Source organism: Euwallacea fornicatus, chromosome 29 (assembly GCF_040115645.1).
Source record: "Euwallacea fornicatus isolate EFF26 chromosome 29, ASM4011564v1, whole genome shotgun sequence".
Taxonomy (NCBI): domain Eukaryota; kingdom Metazoa; phylum Arthropoda; class Insecta; order Coleoptera; family Curculionidae; genus Euwallacea; species Euwallacea fornicatus.
This window is the reverse complement of record NC_089569.1, coordinates 1,447,057-1,473,732: the sequence shown is the minus strand read 5'-3', so window position 1 is coordinate 1,473,732 and position 26,676 is coordinate 1,447,057. Positions and strand designations below refer to the sequence as shown.

Genomic DNA, 26,676 nt, shown 5'->3' with positions numbered 1-26,676 from the left:
ATCGGGACTTCTCGATAGAAAAAAATTGTCACTATGGTGAAAAACTCCATTAATATAATTATTATAAGCACAACGTGGTACAGTAACGAGTAGCGTATATATTTTAATCAAATTCAGCAGCAAATCGTAAGCATTTGTCATATAAATATTGGCGTGCAGTGGTACCACCACTAGTAGTACTGACGCAGATACTGAGGCGAGCATATTTTCAGAATATCCTTGATTAGTGGCAAACCAGAAGTGTATTTTGCAAAAGCAGCATTTTTGCTTTAAACAAATAAAATTAATTCATCGATCATTTCGTGCCTTTAAACCGGATTTTAATACAAGTAAGTGATATTTCTTTAAATTTTGAGAGGACTTTAGAAGATTGTTAACCGTAAGTAAAATGAAACTTGTTGGCTTATGAGGCATTTCAATGGAATTTCACACACTTTGACATCGCTTAATCCAGCAGAAAGTGTTTGTTAAAGTGTAAAAAGTGATTAACTTACATTTCTACACGTTACACACATTTAAGTTGTCATACGAGTATTCATACGCTCGTACGTTTATTTGCAGATTATCTCGTCATTTTTATGCGCCAAAATCACATAAATACATTTCTTCGCTTATTAGTTAATTACCATGAAAGAACTTGTTATAGGTGACATCATGTTCTATATAAAAAAGCTTGAATCTTGAAAATGTAGGGTGCCAGGTACCACTCTTTGTTTTCGCTAGCTCTACCCATCCAAAGAAAAATTGCCTTTCGGTCTATTCGGTTAAAACACAAGTTGTTAATTAAGCACGTAGATTCATACTTTGTTAAATTATTAGAAATACCGCCTCACACTCCTGCAGAACCACACTATACAGGGTGTTTCTTGATTTGTGAATGATTTCAAGAAAAAAATTCATATGAAAATGGGTTCCTTTTCGCTTCTAGTCTGAAATACGGGGCAATAAAAATGATTTATTTTTAGTTTTTTCTTAATAAGTCAGTTACGGTACCAAATATTTTTTGGAGACTTCGGGAGTGTAAAATAGGTGTAAAAACATGTTGTTTAAGGGAAAATCGATCTTTTTCATGTCACGAGTGGCGTCTTCATTGATATGACCCTTTTAAACATTTTAAAGGAAAAAAGTGATACGTCATTAGTTAAAAAAAAAAAAAAAAAAAAAAAAAACAAATAATAATAATTTTTTGAATGTTTCATATATTTGCGAAAAAAAAGCGTCCTGTACATTTTTATGAATGAAATGAAAAAAAATTAGTAAATATTAAAACTACAAGATGAAATTAGAAAAGACAGCTAAAAAGGGGTTGAAAATGCTTTCCACCCGCAAAAATACATGCCTCAGCCTTTCTTGGACGTTATGGTGTAAACATTGAAAAATCCCTAATATGTTGTTTATTGTATGAAACGAAAAAATTATGCTTTTTGTCGGTTGCTGATTGTTGATTTTTATTTTTTTCACATGAAAACGGTCATAAACGATGTGGTTAACGTTATGAAAAATATTCTGGAGACCTTTTTCCGCAGAAATATGAATCGTCCAGAAATTATCTTTATTAAAAAAAGATCCGTGACGTTCAATATTTCTCCTTTAAAATGTCACCTCGTTTGAAACGCCACTGGCGACTTATAAAAAAAACTGTTTATCACTCTGTATTTTAAGGGTGTACCGAAAACGAACGCACGTTCACATCAATTGTTGTCTTAGAACCATCCACAGATTCGCCGTCTGAATCTTTCGTATACCATTATGAAACACCTTGTATATTGAAACCAACTAAGAATAACATTCATCCTTTACGCGAGTCTTTAGCGTAGTTTTTTTTTGCGTTTTGGTGACTGCCCATGTGACCTAAGGAAAAACGATTGAAAAAACGGAAAAATGAACGGATAACTAAATAGTGTATATTAAAATGATGTGAAACACACCGGAATTTCTCTTCGCCAATCTCCGAGGGATGACCGTTGGTTTCGCATGGGGCTTGCTGTTTGACCACCGCGAAGAGCCCTTAGTATAGGGCGAATGTTAGTTTGAGTTTATCGTTTTGTTTAGTGTTTAAAAAAGCTAAAAAAAAATAGTAATAACAATTCCGCTGAGCGTTATACATCACATTTATGTGTGCTTCTGGCTAGTTCACAATTTTTTAAATTTGTTTACCACATTTATTCATACAAATCTGCTTTGTCATTTTGTCGTTGCGTTCACTTGAACTAGACCAACTACAGCATTGAAACTATACGGAACTTTTCTTGGTTACGCAGCATTAATACTGTCATTGATTGCGAAAATTTAATGCCGATACCAATTTAGGCCGTTATGGCTTACATTGCTTACATTATGATTGAAAACCAGTAATCTAGAAACTGCATTTTTGAAACGAACTTTCGCACATTAACGCGAAAATTAATCACTACTGACCTATTCAAATTGGTAACAGTAGCCTCGCGTTGTGCTAAACGAAATACTTATGTATACCATATATGTAGGTACTCTGATGCAATATACATATGTACCTATGAAAGTATTACACTAAGTGCATTAATGAATCGCGGGTACTACATAGTAATCTGTTTATTATGTGTGCGTTTATGCAACTAGTCCTTTAAATGTTGATTTCATTGTTTTACTGCCAATTTTTACATATTTGACGTCAAGGACTAATGTCAAGTGTAAGATGAATTTCTTATTGTCGGTTGATTTATTAATGAAGTAAGTCAACGTATTCATTATTGAATAAATTTCGTATTAATAAATAATGCTCCATTGATTTTTATTATGAACTGTGAACTCGTATTAAGTGACAAAAGCAAAAGCTCCGTAATAAAAATTTGAATTTAGGGGTTTTTCCTATATGCATCTATTTATGCGAATATTGAACACAATTAGTTTTTCAATTAATTATGTTCTAGTATTCATTTTTGGCGTTGTCAGATATTTCAGATTTTTTTTTAAGGCAAAAAGCGTAACAGCAAATCACCCTCTTGGAGCGAGAACACCATTTAGTAGCCTACAAAGCTCCTAGAAAGTATTCCTTGATTTGTCCAACATGACTAAAAAGAGAAACTTCGTCACTAAGTTGGACCAAAGTTTTGGTACCGTGGTGCGTTGCCGCCGGGCATGGTTCCAAAAAGGGCAGTCTCGAAGAAGGAGGAGTTCGGGAAGGTGTTTTGTCCTTAAAGAATATGTTCGCCTCGTTCAGGGCATGGACGATCCTTCGGGATACCAACTATTTTCCTCATCTTATTCTACCTCTTACCGTTCTTCGTCAACAAAATCAATTGCAATGGTACCGAAAACGGGCATAATGGTACCTGGACTGAGACACTGCGGTCTTCGTCTACGAATCCAGATTTTGTCTGGATATGCATGATGGTTGGAGAAAAGTGTGAAGGCGACGACATGCGCCAAGTTGTAGGGACAACGGTATGGGGCCGTATAGCTCATGGTAGCGGGTCAACCTTGGTTTTCAACAGAGGGAACGTGCTACTTGATGGTAAATTCGTGAAATCTCGGAAACGCACCTTCCGCCCTATCGCAAAATACTCTGCAATCCAGTTTTTCGACGAAATCAGTTTGTTACCTGCCGCGACTACCAGACGTATTATATATGTTGTTAATCGAACATCTCTGAGATATTGTGGGTAGAAGGTTACCAAATTTGCCCAATCTCTGACAGACCTAGCGGTACCTCGTACCGCTATGCAAACAGTCTAGGATGCGAGACATGGAATTTGCTTAATTTTTTTCAACGATATATGGTCGTGTGTAGGTATAAGAAACACGCACACTAAAAATGATGTAAATCGAACCATTTCTAGAAGGCGTTCCTTTTTTTACGTCATACAGTGTAATAAAATAATTAATAATTGCACTAAATATCGTCACAGTGGCATTGGTAATTAAACATTATTTGAGTTCAGAATTCGATATTGAAATAATTGTGCTACCGTTCATTTAAAAAAATAATTATCCAATTTGACAAATATTGGCTATTAATTGAAATAAATGTATTGGTAAACACCAGAAATTGTTGTGCCAGTAAATAGCTAAATTTTTCCGATCCAGCTAAAGAATCTTTAATTTCTGGAAAAAAACATTTAAATAACATGCACCTTCGAGTTACTGAACTTACATTCAACTCTAGTATGTCCATATATGTTACGCCTAACTCATGTAATTGCCAATTTCATGTAAGGTACAATATGTTGCTTAATTCATGAGAAAAGCAATGGATTCGCCGATTTGATGTAACGGGTAGCGTTCTGCCCTTTACGTGAACTAGGCAGAGCACCAATTTGCCCATTACATGGTATAACACAAATTATGTATATATTTTTTGAAAATAACGCCTCAAACACCACTAAGGGCACACTGTTCTCAGTTAAAACCAACTGAGAGTAACGTTTATCATTTACTAAAGGTTTGACCGAACATCCTTGATAACGTTCCAACGAGAAACTTGTTACTGTAGTGTAAGATCAAAGAAAGTGTACACATTTTACTTAACACCAAATTTTAATAATACCAAATCGATGCGTAGCCTCTTGTTCACTGAATGATACTTGGTCGCTTACGTCTGAACAAGAGATGATCCTGGAACACTTAAAAAAGAAACCTGAACATTAACAAATACCTCACAAAGTGATCAACAACACACAATACGAAAGCAAAAAAAAACATGTGTAATTAGTTACAAAGTTCCAATACCAACCGTTCACCACCAACCACGTTTGGAATGGTGACATGACTCGTGTTGAAGACACCGCCACCGTTCACCGATTGTTGAAATGAGATGTTGATCAATTTGAAAGGACCAACAAATACTATGCAATTAATCTAGATTAACGAACCAGAAGTGTGTACGATCCTTCTTCTTGTAGGCTAAGATGAAGTGATTTCGCAAAATGGCCGCCAAGATAGTTATGGACTGGATAATCCTGTTCAGATCATCTTGAGTTCGCAGTCTCAGAGAAACTGTTTCGTGTAAAACTAATCGACAATCGTCCCATGTAACTATAGCTAAGATTTATTGATAAAAGCGAATGACTTAAGTGCTAAACATTTAGGACAAATGCGAGCAAAAAATGTGAAAAATGCCGTAATGAGCGACTATATGACACCATTGACGTCAGTGAAGTTCCTAAAAAGGGGTGTGTAGTGTCAAACGTAACCAAAAACAAAAGAAAAAATCGACGGTCTACGACGAATGGCGGGGTTGTCATGTTGACTTAAATCTAATAAGACACGGGTCTTAATAGCTATTAAGAAGAGTAATTTCGGAAGGTTTCTTCGGAATTTATGTTTTTTCAATGTTCGCCTCCCATCCATTTTAGCTCATCGTTTATTTTCTTGTTTTCTACTCTTTTTTTACCCAGATTCGGAAGATGACGGCAAATTGGTTACCGAAACGTTAACAAAGTTGTCCGTCCGAGACGCTTTGTAAAAGGAGGATCTTATTATCGGTTAGTTTTAATTGAAAACAGTGTGCCTTTAGTTGCGTGGAACTTACTAATGTGTGAGGTTTTTGTGCCAAAAAAGTACCTCATCCATTTGGTAAATCTCGACCACCGTCGCGGTCCATTGGTTGTGCAGAGAAACACCATCTGTTTTCCATGGCGATTTATAACGGTTAATATTTCCTAGAATGCAATCCTGTTCAAAAACTTGTTATCAGAGTCGTTATTGCGGTGTTTGCCAGTAATATTGGCTCCCAGTTCCTTGAACTAAATTGAAAATATAACGTTTGTTTTAACCCGTGAACAACGCTTGTTTAAACAGCTCTAACGCGAGTTGTTCGATAAGAGTCATAAGCCATTCTGGAACGATTCCCAGACGAGTTAGAACGAACCTATGCATATCTACATTAATTTTTTGAAGCGGTTCCATGGATATCTACGAGCAACAAGGCCAAGACATCCTGGGCTGCGATATGATTCAACCTGAAGAAGACAGCGACATCAAGAATTTCTTTGATGGTTCCAGCATCTTTATCACAGGAGCGACTGGATTTTTAGGTATACTTGCGGTTGAAAAATTACTCCGAACATGCACCGGCGTTAAACAGATCTTCATACTCGTCCGAGCGAAAAAGGGAAAAGACAGTAAGCAAAGGTTCGAGGAAATCTTCAACGAGCCTGCAAGTCATTGAACAAATCTCAATAAATTTATATTGACGGTTTTTATTTCAGACTTTTGATTACTTAAAACGGCATAATCCGAATTTTAAGGAGAAAATTAATCTCATAATGGGGGATATTAGTCTACCGGATTTGGGGCTCAACGAAATAGACAAATTCACCCTAATCGAGGAGATCGATTGCGTAATGCACTACGCAGCAACTGTCCGGTTTGATGAGAAACTGCGATTAGCCACATACATCAATGTTAGAGGGGTCAAGGATCTCATCCGATTGGCGAAGCAAATGAAAAAATTAAGGGTAATAAGTTGGCTCTTCTCGGGGAAGCATGAAAACGTGGCAACGCTGCGATGTTCTTTTTTTTTGTTAACACCATTGATAAAATTATTTAATATTAGCAATGATTATCTATAGAGTCGCCGTTGCCACTTCAAAAGATTTTTATGATTTTTAGGCATTATTATTTATTAGTTTTACGTCCACTCGCTTAGGTCATTGTTCAATATTGTGCTTGTGTTCAAAGCTGTATTTCCCAGAAGCAAACTCTTGATAGACAAATTTGTTGTGGATGTTATAAGTATTTTTTTACATTTAAAATTGCAGGCTTTTTTGCATGTCTCAACCGCCTTTTCCAACTGCAACCGTCAAGAAATCGGCGAAATATTTTATGATCCTCCAATTACCGGTGAGAAGTTGTTGAATTTGGTAGAATGCTTGGATGATAACCAGCTGGAAGCTGTAACCAAAACGTATGAACAATTAACGTAAAATAGTAACTTCTTTGATTTGAGAAAAATCGATAGTATCCTCGCAGACTTCCCCAATACCTATGCATTCACTAAATGCGTGGCCGAGGATATTCTGAAGAAAGAGGGGAAAAACTTGCCAATAGCTCTCTACAGACCTTCGATAGGTATGTAATAGTGGAAAGAAACAGTTCTTTACAATGCAACATAAATGGAAGAGTTTTTCCAAATGGTTTTCATTTCAGTTGTAGCCACAGCAAAAGAGCCCGTTGCGGGTTGGATCAACAACGTATATGGGGCCACTGGAGTGCTAATAGGTGTGGCTGTAGGCCTCCTCAGAAGCCTCTACGGAAACAAGAATAACAAAGCCGACATGGTGCCTGCAGATTACGTGATCAATAGTTGCTTTGCAAGCATGTGGGATGTGGCAACTATGAAGTAACTTTAACAGTGAGGAAAATAATCAAAATCTTATAACAAACATTTTTTAGAAGTTTAAATAAAAACAAAGAAATCGAAGATCCGAGGTGCAGAGAGCATAAACTGGAGCAGGATATTCCTATTTATAACTATGTGAGCAGTCCTCAAAACCCACTAACTTGGGGTATATACTTCTGCAAAAACAATTAGCAAATATTTTAATTAATTTTTATAGATCAATTCAACAAATTGGGAGAGAAGTACGGCACACAAATTCCATCTGAAAAAGTAATATGGCACTATATGTTCAAAATGAGATCAAACTATTACGAACACATGCTGGCTGTATTTTTCCTGCACACGATTCCTGCCTACGTGGTTGACTTTATTCTATTATGTTTGAGGAAAAAACCCATGTATTTTAAAAATAATACTAAATTTATACGGCAAATAAGGCATAACATAACGCACAGTGTATAGAAAATTAGTATACACATAAAATTACGAGACAAGTACAAAAAGGGTGAATATAAATTAATAGGAATCCGCTCTAAATATGTAAATATCAATAAAGCGTCCAAACCAAAACCAAAAAAAACCTTGCCATTTAAAATGAATGTCATATATACTTTTTAAAACCTTAATCAGAAATTCAAAGGTCAATTTTACCTGACTTTTCAATTGACCCATATCCTTGACCTAGTCTGTATACATAACAAATAATATAAAATCGGATTCGTCTCTTCCTATGATTTTGTCTGTATACATAACTAATGACCTAGAAAATTTATATCCTTTTTTGTTATGTGTTATTAATTTGATTATGTATTATGCGCCGTGTAACTTTAGTTTTACATAAGACAATAATAGTTATTAGTGAAAAAACTAGTAACGCCACATTTTGAATGATCTTCAATTTTAGGTTGATCAAAGGTTATCAGAAAATCAATAAATTCGCCAACGTTATAGCGTATTTTACGAAAAATGAATGGAAGTTTAAAAATGATAACGTCCAATCTCTATGGAAGCGAATGAAGAAACACGATAAGGAGCTCTTTGACTTCAATATTGAGAAACTCAATTGGGATATGTACTTTTATACATATACTAGAGGTAATTTGTTAAAATTAGTCATCAGTAATATCGAATTATCGTCATTATGATTACATTTAAGGTGCCAGAGTATATCTCCTAAAAGACCCTTTAGACACAATTCCTCAAGGGAAGGTCAAATACTACAAATTGATCATTTTGCACTACACTTTACTGACCATTATTAGTGCCCTTTTACTTCGATTCACTTTTGCTTTGCTGGAGTACATATTCCATATTGTGTATTGAATATAGTTAAAATTTTTAGAAAAATGCAGGTTAATGGTTAAACATGTTCGTTCGTCATTTTATCGAAAATTTTATTGTGACCGGTTTTAGATATTTATTATCCACAATTTTTGAAAATAAATTCAGCAGTATTATGGGTGATTGAGATTATTACTGTTTGTTTATGAACAGTTTATAAAAATTCGAATTTGCGGTAACTAAAACAATGCAAAAAACCCTTCCACAAAATTTATTTAAACAACTAGAAATTAACATTAATAAATATATTATAAATTTGCTCTTAATTCCTATAATGTAGTAACGTAAAATATATAATAATTATATTATTATTTTCTATATAAAAATGACTTGAATAAGGAAAAACATTTTCGAAACAAATTTTCGTTAATGAATTAATATTTGATATCAGTATTATTTGTCTTATATCGTTTTGTCGGGATTTGATGCAACTTAGACTAGAGCGTGCAATTTTTGAGCCAAACGAGATCTAAATGAAGTTGGGATAGATGAAATAATTAAACTAACGACGTACATGTACGGAGATCTCTTTTGATGCAATTTACTGTAAGAAAAGCATATAATAATTGCAAAAAGTTGGTTTAAAAGGTATTTAAATTAACCCTATGTAGGTAAAAACGTATAAAATATACTGGCCCGGCTACTGGCAATTGTTTAAAAAATATATTATGTACAAAAATATCCTTAAATAACTGCTTATATCTCTAGAAATTTCATGGAAATTATATAAGTTTTAATACAAAATCTGCAAAGCGCTTCACACGCGCAAAAAATAGAAGTAAATCTGAACTGTTTATGTATCAAACACATTTAATTTTAAAGTTATCACAAAGTTGGTTAATTTCGTAGGTAGATATTTACATAAAAGAACACAGTTACGGAAGACATTAAGAATCTCCATTTTGGTCCAAATATACTAGAGCACCCTATTTACCTAAAGCACCCCTAATCTTCCTTAAAAATACCGCTTCTTTACAAAATAGTTTTCACATCGCTACTGGCACCGTGTTCCGACATCTTAAATAATTATACACAAATCATACAAATAACAGTAAATTAGCTAAAAATAGGAATGTTTCTAGAACGTTTTCTTCTTCATATAAATTTCTAAAAATTTAGGTAACAGAAAAAATATCAGGGTTTCACTAGAATTCTCCGTATCGTAAAATCTCTTCATCCATGTCATAGCAGCGAAATATCGTGATTTATATATATCTCAAGAACAGGTAGTGAAAAAAATGCTGGCAAGACACACACGAGCTACCGCAGAAGTGTCTTTTTCTTCATTCAAAAGCATGATCTTCGAGTTAATAAGAAAAATCTAGTCACGATCTGTAGGTCTAACGATCGAGACTCTGCAGATAAATCACCCATCGACGTGTGTTTAAAGGAAAAGAACAAACTTCTGTTGCGCGCTCGATCTCTGATCTGATTTCCGATAACTTCGGATATTGTGTCAGAAAATGTGTGGTTTGGATATGAAGGGTATTGAGATAAACTATACAATATTAATTTCACGGCAAGTATAGAACGAAACTTCAGAAAAGTTTGTATCCCGAGCTAATGGCAGATCGATTATATAAGTATAATGTTGAAACATAATTTATGGCATAGATCATTTATTTAGTCAATGTTTTTATGACTATAAATGCCACCCTAATGTCAAGAAACTGAACAATATCTTTTGATTTGCCAAAGTCTACATGTAAAAAGTATACTCATTCCATAATTCCAAAAGAATTCCAATGAAACCACCAAAAACTCAAATTTACACAAAACTTCGCTATACAAATTATTATAATTTCTACTACACCTCAATGCCGCTTCATATGAAGCGACAAATGATCGGACCTACTAAACGACCGTTGACACAAGTTACAGCTGAAAGGCTTTTGGCCGGTATGCTTTCTATAGTGCCTCGTCAGCTCGTCTGACCTGGCAAACTTCCACGTGCAACCCTCCCAAGAACATTGATAGGGCTTCTCACCTACAAACGACCTGTCATTTCAGCCCTCTAAACATATTGACAAACTCACCTGTATGTGTCCTTTTGTGCGCTTTCAAATGCGAGCTTTTGGTGTAAACTTTATGACACCCAACAACATCGCACCTGTGAATCTTTCTCCGACGTATCGTCACTTCTGGAAGGGGTTTGGACTCCTCGTAGATGTTATTGTTGTTGATTATCGATGTGTTGTTGTTGCTCGAGCTCGATTTACTAGGGGATGATCCAGGCAGGGCTGGGGTTATGGTTAGTGAGCTAAAGATGAGAGCAGAATCGTAGGGAGCGTTTTGACGATGAATTCTATAGAAAGGACTTACATGGAAGCGTCTTTTATCCTTTGTAACGCCAAAAAGGCTGCCGTGGACGTAAGAGATCTGTTGGGGTCTGCAGCAAGGGCAAGGTTAATATCAGGAGGCGTTGCTGGGAATGTTTTTGGAATGTCTAGAATAAAGACAGTAAATGTATTAAGATATGATTTGTTGTGGTATTCGGCATGGAAGATATTTATTCACACACTATTAGCTTAACGTTGCGTTAATACAACTAACAGCCGTGACAGTTATGAAGAGAGCGAAGAGTTATTCACCATAATATCAAGAAAAATCTTTTTAGTATCTTTCAAATAATAAAGATTTTATTATTTTTTTATGATTGTATTGTAATATATATTTTAAAATATACGTTTATTAAACGGTTTATCGCTTCTTTCCAAATAACTTCCGATATATTTCTGAACATATGTGTTTGAAAAGCTGAAGATTCCTAGAACTAATTAAATAAATAGCAATCTGCTTTTAAGGTGAAATTTAAATAAAACTGCGTCAAAATGAGTATATGAAATCAACGTTAATGATTTTAATGATAAATATAGGAAATTCGCAATCAATAATTCTTCAAGGCGGTTTTTGAGCTTAAAGAGCCACGCTGAACGTTCCTACGATTTGTATGTTAGTCTTTTATTATGGGGCTTTTATGGGGGTATTCTAAACTGTTGGAGCTAACGAGGTCGATTAAATTAAGAAAAAGTTTTGTTTTCACCTAATACCTATACATGTAACAGAAAGGGTATAAAATAATATGATTTTTATTTAGCACACAAAAACACAATTTTTCTTGCCTCATCACCTACTTGGTATGACTGATAAGAGTCATATGTACTTCATAGTAGACGGTACACCGTGTCATAGCAAATAAATCGTAATTAAATACTTAAATAAAATGAAAAATTAATACAAAACCTGTTTTTGTTGATGTTTTCATTAATACTTTTTTTATTAATAGAACGTATACATTAGTGACGTCAAATTTTTGTCCCACTCAACTGGCGAGTGATAGAAAGAAACCAGAACAATGACGTAACTGCCAAGTGATATTATGCAGACTATACCACTTAGTAGTTTATGGACCACCAGCACTGGACTCGGCTTTATCTCCCCAATAATGCTCCTGATTTGCATTTAAAACGGTATTACTATTGAAGGTTTCTTGTATAGTACCATAACGTACTACATATAACTGTTTAGCGATTTTCAGAAAGTACCAAGGTCTCCTTGCGTATAAAAGCAACAAACCGTTCACCCCCTTACAGATTATACTTTGCACATTCATGACTATCATATGAAATTATGGCTAATTAAAATCCTATTAAGCTTCAAGGCGTAAGCCCTAGCTCAATCAAGGTCATGTGGGTGTAATCGCAGTGATAGGTACCTAGGAAAACACGCGATGTAGCGGGCAATAGTACCACTGGTCCACTTGCCACAGCTCATCTTCAAACGCGGCCTTGAGAGGCCCCCTCCCCTTTGGTACCACTACCGCGCTCACTTGCGGATATTGTCCGTGCCTCTGATTAGATAAGTCGCTCTCTACGAGGTACGGTCAGGTAGTACCGCTGCGGTACTAATTATTATTGTTATATGAAGCAGGTAATCAGCTTCCACTTTAATTTCCTGGCAGCATTCATCTCCACTATAACGGTGCAGGTACACAAGTGAGGATTTAATTACGGCGGGCTAATTAGTACCTATACAAGCCACTTTAATAAAATATAATGCGGCCATAATAAAGCAGCCGCGTTAACTGAGAGAGCCATCGGGGGGTCAGCTTTGCTGTTAATCATGGTTCATGGTACTACAACCACGTTGATAATCTAACCTCATTATACCGCGCTTTGTGCTTCTTTCTGAGCAAAAAACTGCTTACATGTAACGCCGCCATTTTTAATGATACTCGAGGGAATAGAGTGTGTGCTCCGTGCGGAGCCTTCTAAGGCTTTTAATTGTTGGTAACCATTTTAATGGGCTCGAAAGAAACGGGCTCAAAGGCACCGCGGTGTTCCTAATAAAATCGCTGGATTACCACCCTGTAGTACAGCGCAAACACGTACATATATTCAACGTAAAAACATACACCTCACAGAGATTCGACGTTATATCTTAACAAACGCAAAAAAGCTTAACGATTTTTTAATACTGAACTAATAATAACGAATAATTGCCGGACCCATTACGGGCAGCGAGATGGTACGGCGTGGCCAAGGTACCACTCGCGGTGCGCGAGATGGTTTAATATCGTGGGAAAATCGCCGGTAGATCTCGCCGCGAGGTAGAACTAGCGCCACTGGTGTTACGCTGGGTTTATGATGAGATATTTGGTCAGATTTACCGACGTTACAAAGACTTTTGTTACCAATTTCTTAATGAATTAGCATGTGGGACCATGCTGAAAACAAGCTTTTATTATTACAGGGTCAATAGGATCTTCCCGGCAAGATCACTCAAAAAAGGTCAACAAAAATGCGAAAAAATAAAATTCCTCTTTTCTGGAACTGGACGAAAACGTATTAGTTTTTTTTCTGCATTAAATTTATGCTTTCTTTGTACTTGAAATCGATCTTGAGGTCATAAAAGATTATTGGGTAAATCGATTTAATTCGTGTAATAAACTTTTCGTATTCTTTCTGCGAGAAATATTCCATTGTCCTTAAACATCTTTGTATGGTCACGTTTATGGATCTTCCAGACTATAAAAAACACACAAAAGAGTATATTTGTTCAAATTTGGATGCTGATTTTCTATATTCCCAACTTTTATTCTTGTGTGTGTTATATATGTATTAAATAATGTTGACATTGTCGACACAAATTATAATTATGCGAGCCCATCCCTAAAAACAATTGATCTACTATAGTCACACTTCTCCAGAATTGTTGGACCTTGGGTGGTCGTGATTGTGACGTAGTGCATTGTCAGTAAGTCGTCAATTTTAACGAAAATGTTTCTAAAACTTCCTTAATTTAGTATCGCAAGTGAAAGTTAACATTTATCGTATTTTTGGGTACCCCAAATTGTTGATTCCAGCTGCGTAAGGGGGTAGTTTCAAATCTGAATAAAAACCATACGTAGTGCTTCGTACCTTCGGACGTAATCGTATATTTCCGGTATTATCTTCGAAGCGGACAAAATTAATATGTCGCCATGTAGCTTTAAAACCGTTTTAACTGCAGTAATGTTTTCCGTTTTCATGATGAATTGAACTTTGCTTTAGTTCTCAATTTGATAAGAACCCAAGAAATTGTAAATTCAATTATCAAATGCAAACCTGACTGAGTCCACGTCTTTAGAAAATACTCATACACAAATAGTGAACTCAAAACGAACTCAATTGTTATGGAAAACATGATAAAATTGTTCCTGTAGAAAACTGATATTTATTAGGGCCAGTGAGTCTTTTTGTCTCTGTCTTGTACACCATCATCTTAGTATGTTCGTCCTTCTCATTTTCTTAAAGAAAATCTTAAGATACATAAATTAATATTATTTTTTTAGATCGATTGTTTTTTTATAAGGGTGCGGTAAAGTAGTCGCAACTTCGCTACGATTTTGAAGTGATTTTCCGAAGTGTTCTAGTTAACAAGAAATTCCTATTTTCTCCAGAAGGCCACATCACTGTTAAAGTTAAAGAAGCGTGAAACGTACTAATCAAATTAACCATTTTATGAAAGCAACAATCTCTCACCATTGGCCATGATAAGTTAACAAAACTAATAAATAAAGCATAATCGGAATTACTCATAGGCACACACGCATGCACGTACGGTGTTGCTAAAATATGATATCAAACACCTTCTCAACCTTCGAGCTTCGAAATTCCCACACTTTCCGTTTCCAATCTGTAACAGTTCTTCAATCATGCCTTCTTGACTCGATGAATAGGCTCATTTATATTTAGTTCGACCTAGACATTAAATTAGATCGATCAGAAATTGGCCATAAATCTCTGGCTCGACCGTTACCGGTACTGATTATTGCGGAATCCATTTTGTTAAGTAGTCGTTTAATAAGGTTTAAGAAAATTGCCGTTCAGTTTGTTTAGATTTATTTTATTCTCCTGCAAGCTTATTAGCTCAGGTACGACCCTAGGTAGGTACTGTTCGTTGGGGCTTAATTCCTAATGGTAAACAGTCGTCACGAAGGCTCGCCCTGTAAAAGGTTACCCGTCGTGGTACCACAGTCTAGTGGTTTTTCTAGGGTACCGTCGGGTCACGACTTGAACTATCGCACGCCCCGTCGCGCATCTTCACTATCCGGTTCTCGCGCTCGTACCGGGTCGCACATTCAAAACGGACACGCCCAATTTACACTATCAACACGAAACTTTCATTCCAAATCTGCACATTTTTCTATTGATCACCCTACTTAATTAAGCAGTATGGAGTATCAGCTACAAAGTAGATAATGGTTCAAAGTTCCAAGATCCGAAGATGATACTAAAGACTAAACGGTAAAACGCCGTTAGCCCGTGCGGCGGGTACCATAAAGTACCAACCAGCAAACCTACATCCCATAAAAGCTGATACGTTTGTTGTAAGGAGATGGTGACGTGCATGCATATTGTCCCGAACGGTACATAGTGTTTTATCTTAAATTTATTCGAATTTCATTAGAAGGTAACGCTGCAGAACCCATAAAATATTAATGTCGCATGATTACAAGACCAAAACTGAAATTTTCGAATTTGCCTGTCAAGACAAAAAATGATCATGAGCGGTAAAGTTAATTTTTGATTTTCGAACGTAGTTAACAACATTTTTCTATTGGCATCATAGGACAATTGTCAATTGTTTTGAACTGCTGTGTTCAAATATCAACTTTCTATACCAGTTTTTGATTATCAAAATATTCGCGTTTTTACGAAGCTATAAATTGCGACCAAACTCAATTCAGGCGAAGCCTTCTTAACTATGTCAATGACTAAATTTGAGGCTCCTCATGCCCCTAGAGAAACGTTAGTGCTTCCTGTAGTTTTTGCCTCTTGTCACCGCTTTAAGTTATTCTTGTTTACTTAAAGAAGAGACAAACAAAGAACAGCTATAAATTGCCATACACGGTGGTATGTCACATTGAAGAACGAATCTTCCTCTTTTTCCGGTAATTCGCTCAATCTTTTTTGTGTCTGATTTGATTGCTATATAGAAGAATGAAACTGATGGGTTGATTGCCACTAGATTGATGTGAGGTAATTTTCCGATCTCTTTCGCTGTGTTCTTTATTGTTGTGGAGAAATTAACAAACAGTGAGAAACGCCTCTGGTAATTTCTCTTACACTAACTAAATACACTGCCACCTCAAGTCATTTACCTTTGGATCTGAAGTCTGTAATTTGCCCGTGCAGCGGCTATAAATTTATTAAATTGCATGTTTAAATTGATATTTCCTCTTTGCGTTCTCCTCCCTGTTTTATTTCTATTTATCCAATTTAATCCTTAGTACGCATCAGAGGTGCCTCCTTTGTCCCAAACACAGCGATTTTTTCTAGAAAAGTTTGTTTGTTGAACTCATTAAAAACAAGATTGGCATTGAAGGCAAATCGAATGGGTAATTGTATAAATGTGGCCACAATTAGATAGTAATAGGTTCTGCTGCTACGCAACATGAAAGTCCTGCTAGCAAACACTAATTAAGTACCAAGCGGCTTAAATAGGATGCGCGTTGTGTTAGAACTTTTCAGTCAAAATTGCGCAGTCGTTACCGTCGAAACGAAAGCTCACTTCGGGTTACAATAAATTGATTTTGAAAGGCGAGATAAATTGAAATAATAATATGCAATTTTAAGGCGCACAATGCCGTCGAGGAATAGAGCATAGTCGATGATTTCATGACCGAGATTATCGGGATTATCCGTATCTTAGAGAAAATTATTTTGTAATGCAATAGCCCGTCATCACAATGTGCTGCATGAGATTGATGATTAACTCTGGTGCATGTAATTTAGATGCTTTGTTCGGCAAAGTTTTTGATTAAAAACTGTAATCTTTGCAAATGGGAAAAGGTTCTGTATAAGTATCTTTCAGATTATACCCAAGAAATTTGACAAAAGCGAGACCAAGGAAAAGGTCAAAGTTGTGCATAGTTCCATAAATTGGGCGCTTTTTGCCACAAGATCTACGTAGCCCTTATCGAAAAACAACTCAAAATATCACAATCACAGCCAACATCTGTTCACACTGGTATACCCATCGGACACCTTGCGCATCCTTATTACTTTCACAATGTTGTCAACTTAATCGGCCGTTTTGGTTTGACAAAGGAAAAACGCAAGGTTGCCATTTGGCGACCATCTGAAAATGGTATTTTGCTCGAACTGCATTTGAAAGAAAGCCTCCAGGATCACTATTTTCATTAAATTTACATCTATGAAATCACTTTCTATTACCAGAAGTAATGGGCACGTAGAGCGCTGATTAAGCCATTTGCTAAATGAGGTTTGTGTAATGGTCGCGTTTTAATAGAAATTGGGATTTACTGATTTAGGCGGCGAACAATGGAATTATTGCTGCTGACCTCTCGCAGGTACCCATAAATATGCGGGCCCTCAAGTGTCGGAAATTGTTGTAATTTGTTCAACCTCAGAAAATCTTTTTCTATGCGACATTTTTTCCATTATTCTCTCGAAAGTCTTCTTGAGTCGCGAACTATCACGGAAATCCAGTTAACTAGCGAAATAAATAAAAAGACGCGCTTATGGTTATTGTTTCTTTATCTCGAAAACGTGCTACCTCCCACACCTTGTCGCAGAGATTTAAGATGCCCCGATCCATGTTAAATGATGATCTTCTTCGTATGTTGGGAATCTTCTCTTGTCTACGATCGTGCTCACTTTATCTTCTCGAGGAATTAAAGGAAACTGTTAACGTTCACGCCAAGGGGTCAAACGGAAAGACAACAAAAGCTGAATCTAAACGCTCTGTTTTACCGAAAAAAAACACCACACTTGACATTATAACATAAACAATTTCAAGGTGTTGGTTATATTACAAAGTGACGCCTCTGAAATTATTTAACAATAGGTAATGGGCGTGCAAATTAAATTGGGTACTGACCCGTGAACACGGGTATATAAATTCCGTACTAGTTTGTCCATAGATGCAAGGCCTTTATAGTTAAACGTGTCCTTTCTACGAAGGCGTAGAAGACCCACCATTATTTTTTTAATCAGCAATTACTGCAAACGCACCTTCTAGAGACGAACTCCTGCGAGAGCTAACCGACCAACATGCAGCACCGGGATGGCGTTAGGCTGGTGGCATTAGACTTGACCTGGACTTGACCTTACCCTGAATGACGGTTTGGGAATCTGGGGAAGACACCGGCCGAACCAGGACGTTCTTGGCACCCTAACATCTTCCTCGACGCTGAGAGAACAAATAACGAGTCCACCCTCGCTACTTCGAAACGGGGTTCCTCTCTGTTCTACTGGAAAACCACAGCTGGTTCGATTGAAAGGCAAGGGAAGGTCTGTAGATGTATAGATATCCAAGGCTGTCTCCTTTCCCACTCACCTCCGACTGGCTGTCTCTAAAGCGGCTTCGAAAGATGTTTTGGAGAAAGTTACAGGGCAATAGCTGGTGTGTGGGCAAAATATGGCGGAAGGTCTAATAAGAAGAATCAACTTCTTTGCCTCCAGACATACTTAACTATCGGTCGTCTGGGCCACCTTATAGCACAGCAGAGCCGCCTCGCTTCAGCTGTCTTCTGCAGATATATCAAGGGGGAATTCCCTGTTAAACGCAGAAAAAAATACTGGTGACCCTCCTACGCCTTCGTACTTTCTATACAATTTATTAAAGTGTATTGCCCAACGGGCAATGAAGGCTAAATGTTTCTCTAGGGAGATCCTACACAGATTGGCCTAATACATACGCAACAAAAGCTATCGGTTTGACCTATCGGCTTAGATTTGTCTCAATTATTTTACAAGTATGGCACAAGTAAAAATAATTTGAATGCAGGTACAAAAACATAATTAAGGAGACCTTGGTTCGGTTACGTTCAATGCGGTAAAAGGTAGAGCGCTTACTATACACATTCAGCTTTTCAGTGTCAATTTTAAACAAACGTAGTCCCTTCGATTTTGCAGTGGCGCACCAGGGGCTCCTGGGCAGTAACGGAATACAGTAGCTTGAAAAATCGCGCTAAAGCTAAAAATTACTCAAATTTTGACAAGATTCTGCATGTGCATATAAGACCGAGGCAAAAGTTTATAGAAAAAATCGTTGTTTAATCGTTAAAGGGAGATCACCGTTCTACTTGACTCATTGTGGTGGTTAGACGATGACACATGATGTTGGAAACGATTTTCTGATTTCGGGATATCAGTAATGGATTAAACGGTCTGTCCGGGGAGGTGAAGTGTCTGACACGTCCAGGAGTGATTTCTAAGGATCACGAACTCATGATTTTTAATGGAACACCTTGCATTTTTCATTTTAATTTTTAATATTCCTTTGGAAACAGCTCTTAATGCCGATTTAAAAATATTAGCGTTTATGATGCTATCTCTAACCGGTTTCTGGCATATTTAGATTATAGATTCCACACGATTGAGTTAATGAAAGTCTTCTGTCAGATGAGTATTTTTTCTAACTCATTAATTTTCCGAAAGAGATATATTATATTTCTCAGAAAAACGCTTAGAGATTACATCACAAAAAATTAAAGTCTTTTCTACTTTATTGCTACTATACCGCGACATACGTTTGCGAAATTATGTTTCTGTCTCATCCACCACATGTATGTTGGTGAGAACAGCAAGCCCATGATGCAACTCTGCAATTTCAATACTTAGACTTTACGCCCCTGCAGTTTTATTGCACCAGTTCCAATATTAAAATAATTGTAAATAATTTATCATATCATTGTTAACCGCGGCTCGCTTTATTGCATTTAAGTGCAGCTTTTCCACCCACAACAATTAATCTCCCGTTAAGACGTTGAAATGCAGTAGGAACACTCGGCAATATGTGGATATGAATAAAGGGCAAAATGTGGAAAAATATTTGACTGACATATATGCATCAATCTTCTTAACCCTGCTGTCGGTAATTAGTCGCGGTTAATGGGCTCATATAACTAATTATGTTTAACACCCAAAGGCCAAAAAATCATTAATATAACCTGCAATTATTTCAAACATCCATGATAGATGTTTTGTCGACATTGTCTACACATGTAGTGTTTCACTGCAAACGACATATCCGCACTCATCGTCAACATCTGCTCATCACTAAAAAAACAGTTGAACTGTCACAACCTAAAACGACTGTCGTGCCTGCGTAGCGAGTAATTGTTGAAGAATTTTTATTGCCAGTTTGATTAAAAACTACACCAAATCTGTGTCTTGAGGTAATGTTTATTATATTTTGTATATGTGATTAATTTTTTACTGTAGTAGAACGTAAGTTTTGCTTTAAAATTTATTACAAGACTTCCCGCTTGCTTTTAGACATGTCTTCGGGCTTAAGTCGTATGTTTTCGTCTTTTTGCTTTCTTAATGCTTCGAGTACGCAACCGCACATACATATATTGAAATGAGTAATTACGGGTGTATAATAAATTTGTAAATTCGATCTGTTGGGCAAAGTGAACTTCCTCTTGCCGTCCCCCGCAAACCAAGTAATAACTAAATTACCTCGTACTTTTTGATGTAGACCGATGGTACTACCTATTTGTTTAACAATTAATTAGCTGCATAACTACCGGTTGTTTTGCACTTCCGTGTTTTTCAAGCCTACGATAAGGCTCTGATGTATGAAGACGTTGCAGCTTTCATTTGCGCATGCTGATTTTCTAATAAGGACTCAGTAAGTAGTGGTATCAGTGTGTGGTTGATAAATCGGATTTAACGTCACATCCAAAACGAGCGAACGAAATTTATTTGGTCGATATATCAAAAAAACCTACGTAAATGCCCATCTAGTGGGTGGACGTATCGTATTATGAATGTGCGTAGCGCAGTGCCGTGTAAGATCTGGGCAAGTTTGCGTGAAATTTGCATTCAATGCATTTCCCCTTTGTTTGAAACAAACTGTAACTAATCCGGGTAATTTTGTCATTAGCTTATAGCGTTTATTCTCGGCCGGTGCAGCATGTAATTGTCGACTTTCATGCGAGCAATAATTAAAACGGCGCTATTTTATAGAAAGCGGGCGATTTAAATAGTGTACAAGACCTGCCCACTCGTCATCGCACCTTTCCCAATCGTGTAGGATTCCTGCTATTCATCCACGATATTAAGACATACAAAAACATCATAAAGCACAAAACATCACAAAACAATAAGCCTCGACACACCCACTATTAGGTGTATTCTCCGCGGACGACTTAAAATTAAAACGACACTCCCTTTGATTGTAAATGTCCGTTTTTCCTTGAAAGGAGTTGCTTATCTTCCTCCTCATCACACTGCATTAGTGGGGAGATGTTCGGCATAAACCAAGTCCAAAAATAACATCTAAATTTGGGGTGGGGGGGTTGAAAAACCTTGTCTTTTGCAACATTTTCACAAGCAGATCTGGGAAATTCAGGTTATCCTCTGCAACTGTATTTAACGATGGAAATCCGCGGCATTCGTAACTCATTAAACCGTTCTTGCGTTCAGTCTTTAACTACCAATTAAAACAAAAACAAGAAAAAACGAGCTTATTTTCAAACGGTGGCCGCCAAATAAGGTTTTATTTCTATTTAAAGCGGATTTAATTAATTTTTAGATTAAAATCGTAGAAATATTGCATGCAGATATGTGTCTCCTCTATGCTTCAACGTACACGAGATATACGAGATAGCACCGCTGTTACATTCAAATGTACCTATTATTGTCCTTATGCGTAAACATATATTTATTACATATACTGCGAGTTGTGCAGGGAAATTTCGCATTCGGAACATGTTCCATGCCAGTTTTTACACTACAATAACCTTAAAATTAACACTCACCAGGTGGTTTGCTGTGCACTTTCCCCGAAGGAGCCGGATTCCTTAGCTTCTGTTGGGGGTGCAATTTGGGTACGATGGGCGAGTTCTTTACGCTCAAATCAACCGGCTCCATCTGGACAGGGGGACCTTCTGCCTGCAACAACCTTCTCTTGAACATATATAACAATCCTTGACATCAACAAGCATTAGATACAAGAATCTTATCTGATTTACGGGCAATTGGGGGGCCACAGTCGAACAAAGGAAAAAAGCCAAATTAGATGGGTCCATTAGAGAAATTACCGGAGGCAAGTAGAAAAACTGTTGATTCGAGCTACTTGATTCTCCACTTATAAATCGACTAACAGTAACATCAACAATAGAAAAAGCCTACGAGGCGGATGTAATATCTTGCGTAATGGCTTTATAAATATGACAAAAACTAGTAATGACGGGCATTGGGGGCCTAGTCGTTTTTGTCTACGTAAAAACGTAAATACTGTGAGAGAAAGAACGGCATGTACAGTAATTGTCGACATTGTCGACATCGTGTGTTTGTACTGTGGCGCCATCTTTAGTTTGTTTATGAGTAAAAAACGACCAACGGGGACCTATTTAAAAAAAAAACGACTATTTGCGGGGAATTTGAATAAATTTCCTGCTGCACATACCCGAGACTTCTCTTTCAAATCGTTAATAAAAGTTTTCGCTCATGTCTCGGGGTTTGGTCATGTACGTTCGCGCCTCCAGCATGTTTAGTTATTTAACGAGATGCGCGTTGGCAACCCAACATACACGGACTTTAAATGGAGCACAGGGCCGTATTACCCCTATCAGATCCTTATCCACTAACACGCTCCAATATATCTCCTCCCGAGCACTTGCTATAAATCAAGTCTAACGATCTAATACCTGCTGTGGTTCATAATCTAACGCGATATGACATATCTTTGATCTAAACACGGTCGGATCATTAACAAACATGCACTTTCGAGCGGCCTCTACATCTTCGTTCTGCGCGACCATTGGGAGTTTTCTTTTATTGGTGCATCTCATCCAAACACGTTGCAACATTGACAGTAATTTTGCAGCGACGTTAACGGATTAATTTTACACCGAGAGAGCTGAAGATAAGCATCTATTTAGTGAAGAAGAGATTTGAAGAAGCTCTTCCTCTAATAATTATCCCGAACAGTTAAGTCGATAATTCCATGTGCCCGTGTGCATGGCAGATGGCAAACGTACGGAAGAAGGCGCTACATAGGATTGCGCTCTTCTTTACTTCTTCTTTGTTGTAATATACGGTCGTCATCTCCTATAAATAGTTATTTCTTAGTTTATTTTCCATAGAACTGGGAGGGTCTTATTTCAAGTTTATTCGCATCTAATAGAAGAAGATTTCAACGATTACAGTATAGATGCCATTTCGAAATTAATTCCGACTTCTTCCCTGTTCACAAAAGCATTATCTATACATATACACAATCCAGGCGACAATCAATTAGCCACACGTTATTCGAACCACCCATTATGCGTGCCACAAAGAGGCGTATTGATTCTGACATTGATCATGATATCTATTTCGGTGATTTATAGTTCGAGACTCATTTGTGCATCCATTGTACATACACTGATCTGATTAGCTGTGATTTTTTGATGCGGCAGGACCTTGGCCCCATACGTTCCACCGTACATGTTTCCTAAGTACTCTCTTACGTGCGGCCACGCCCCTTCATCTCCATTAAGTCAGAATCAATTTCATGCTGAGAATCGGCATCTTAAATAGACTGTGGTGATCTAATTAACGTCAAACTACACTTAAGTTTATTGATTTTAAATCGAAAAGAGGAGTAGCATTATACGAGTCGCCACTGGCAAAAAATGATCCAAGTTTCTTTTAATTCGGGGATCACTCAACGTTGGTGCCAATTTGGCTATTGTCTTGGCGGAAAACTCGAAAATATGCACATGTATAGATTGGTCCGGGTTCGACGGTATTTAGGGTTCAACAGGAGTCTGGAGAATAAATTTCTAAAAATTGACATTAGTTTCCTCGCCTCCAATTTCCAGAAAAAATCAATGGTGCAAACCACATTGCCCTGCCGCTTTTATTCCTTTCACTGTAGGGGGCGTCTCAAACCTTGACACTGATAAGGGGCCCTGGTAGCTCAGCAACCCAACGCTGACTCGAGAAATAGTCCCGATTATTCCTATCCGATGATTTCCGATCTATATTAATCGAGAATTTTTGAAGAATACCATATGTTAACTTTTAGTAACTTTCTCTGGTTCAACTGTCGAACCTTCGTTATTCGACTCTCTAGTACTCGCGTTCCTCGAAAACAGGTTGTACCATTAAGACCCGGCGACGGTGGCGTTTTTCAGTAGTAATTTATTTATTTGTGCACATTAGAAGTTACACAACGCTTTATTTTATCCATTAAACAATCCTACACATTAGCAGTCTACCTTCTAACAAAGCCACTTAATTGCCATTATCCTACTTCTAATTAACACAAAGCTCTTTGTCAATCATCATTAGATCGCCGATTTATTTTTAATTACAGTCGTTGCCTTTTATACGAGTGGAGGCAAGGACTTCTCGCAAAAATGAGCCAGCTTCTTTGTCGCGCCTTGTATCACTATCAGTATCACGTTACACATATGGCGACTTATGGAGATTTCACTCATTAATATCTAATAAATAAGCATTATCTGCGAGCCTAACCCACCTGGTATCACAGTCGACACAAGGCATGTGTGAGGTACTGCCCAGACTTGCCTTTAAAAACATACCAGAGAAATTGCTGATTTTACTGTTGGAGCTCTTAGTCGCCACCACTGTACCAATGCCGTAAAATCATTAACTACCACCTACCCCGCATCATACAGTCGTCTTTGTTCACTATATGAGATTTGAGAGAGGCAAAAAATGTAGGATCAATTTTTCCACCCTCGGAGATGGAGTAGGCTCTGTATGCAGTCGGCACCTGTATTATATCTTTTGCGTTTGTTCAGGAAATAAATCCAAAGACGATGATTACATGCTATGCAGCAGCATCTTGGATTTACGGTACAGGTGGACCAGAACGCCGACACGAAACCAGCAATTAAATGGACAAAATCGGAGATTTACTTAAGATGTACCTTTGTACACAATGCTTGCTTTTCTGGAAATGCGTTTTTTAGGAAATTGCTGCTCCTGCTAATATTTATCCACAGTTTCACCATAACCGCTTCAATTCTGGATGATATTCGACTGTAAAAGAAAGGAGATCTGATAAGAAACTGTCTTTACAAAGATCTATTGGGTCCGAATATGTGTAGATGTTACGTATGCGAATTGTACGTGTTCGGTGCTTAAAATTGATTGATCCCTTCATTAGATGATTAAAAATATTTTTAATTCTACACTATACAAGGTTTTCCATTACCACACGCCATCGGCTAAACCATAAGAGAATGGGTTTTGGGGAAAAAACTTGATTATAGAACTGGACTCCTATTCTGTAGGGACCGGTGAGAATCTCACCGCGACTGCAAAGCATTGTCACGTGCATAAAACGAGAGAGGAATCCATTCCCTCCTGCCTCCTATAGTGTCTCCTACAAAGGTAGCGCCAATGACCCCGTTAATGCAACACCCAGTAGATGTTTCGTATGTGAATAATGTGTTAGATAACTTATGAAGAAGTGAAGGTAAACGTTAACCACGTCAGCCTCCGACTCATCAAAATGACCAACATCCACTTAATCTCCGCACGTTTTTCGATTATACCTCAAACATAAAATTACCTAATTGCCTGTTCTAATTAATAAAAAAAAACCTTTACCTGCTCTAACGACCGTTTAATTAAAATTACGCTTTTAGGCGATGGTTCTGTACGCATTCGCGGGGCGGTACCTAATTTTTAACTTTTAACAGGATGTTTCTGATTAATACGTGTAATTTTGTCTGGGAACTGATATTTTATATGTATTTTATACTGCGGAATAATCTTAAATTGCCTGAAAGTATTCTATAGTTTGTCCATCGAATGGTCGAGAAACGGAATGGTCACAATTAAGCTGAAAACCATAATAATTTAATGCGGCATGTTTGGCTAATCACAAGCCTCTAACGTTTCTTAAAATCGTAGGGAATTTTTATTTCAAAATAAGACGCAGGAACGTACTTAATATTATTTTTAAATTTCAATGAATTATGAAAAAATCCCTTAAACTCTTAATTTAAAATTAATGATAATTTTACGACTTCTATCATACACCGAGATTGAAATTGATTGTAGTGTGATATATAGTGGCCATTTTGGGGGCTTCGTGAATAATTCAAATTAGGCGGAATTGAGTAACGCATAGTTTCGATCAATTGGGAACAAGTCAAAATATTGATGATCATTGATATTTAGCGTTTGGGATCGTGATTTTGGTGTCCAAGGCTCATCGGTCGTTGCATCATTAGATCGTTGGGCAATCGATGAATTTCAATTCGGTGTTTGTTTGAGGCCGCAATTTGTCACACATTGAAACCATAAAAAGCGAAGAATTTTATTGTTGCAGGCTTAGAAATGACGTAACGCTGAGTTTTGCCCCATCTTTTCACTATTCAATGAAATACAAGCCAGAAATTAAACCTCCCATAAATCAGCTGTAACCCAATTGAAGGCCTGTTAAACTGTATTAAATTTTTTGTGTATTTTATGGGAAGTTTGTAAATTTTTAATGAGCAGATATCTAATCTACAGTCCGCAATAAAA

General features: G+C 37.0%; 2 protein-coding genes across 4 annotated transcripts in view; one reads left to right on the top strand and one right to left on the bottom strand.

Moving 5' to 3' along the window:
* The first annotated feature begins 152 nt into the window (after positions 1-152).
* Positions 153-8,785, top strand: LOC136347529 (fatty acyl-CoA reductase wat-like). The gene is made up of 10 exons (XM_066297598.1): positions 153-329; positions 5,878-6,136; positions 6,189-6,437; positions 6,741-6,886; positions 6,941-7,050; positions 7,129-7,321; positions 7,375-7,487; positions 7,539-7,719; positions 8,226-8,416; positions 8,478-8,785. Exons 2-10 carry the CDS (start codon positions 5,885-5,887, stop codon positions 8,642-8,644), a joined length of 1,602 nt encoding a protein of 533 aa, XP_066153695.1. The 5' UTR covers positions 153-329; positions 5,878-5,884; the 3' UTR covers positions 8,645-8,785.
* A 315-nt stretch (positions 8,786-9,100) lies between these two features.
* Positions 9,101-26,676, bottom strand: part of LOC136347536 (Krueppel-like factor 3) — a 38,021-nt gene continuing 20,445 nt past the window's right edge. For 2 of the 3 annotated variants that reach the window (XM_066297607.1, XM_066297608.1), the window contains exons 4-7: positions 21,942-22,074; positions 10,985-11,108; positions 10,699-10,922; positions 9,101-10,649 (exon numbers count right to left, since the gene is read on the bottom strand). In XM_066297607.1, coding sequence (XP_066153704.1) covers positions 10,477-10,649; positions 10,699-10,922; positions 10,985-11,108; positions 21,942-22,074 — 654 coding nt within the window. In that variant the 3' untranslated portion in view covers positions 9,101-10,476. The remainder of the gene's footprint in view (positions 10,650-10,698; positions 10,923-10,984; positions 11,109-21,941; positions 22,075-26,676) is intronic. The other variant, XM_066297609.1, reaches the window with a different exon arrangement.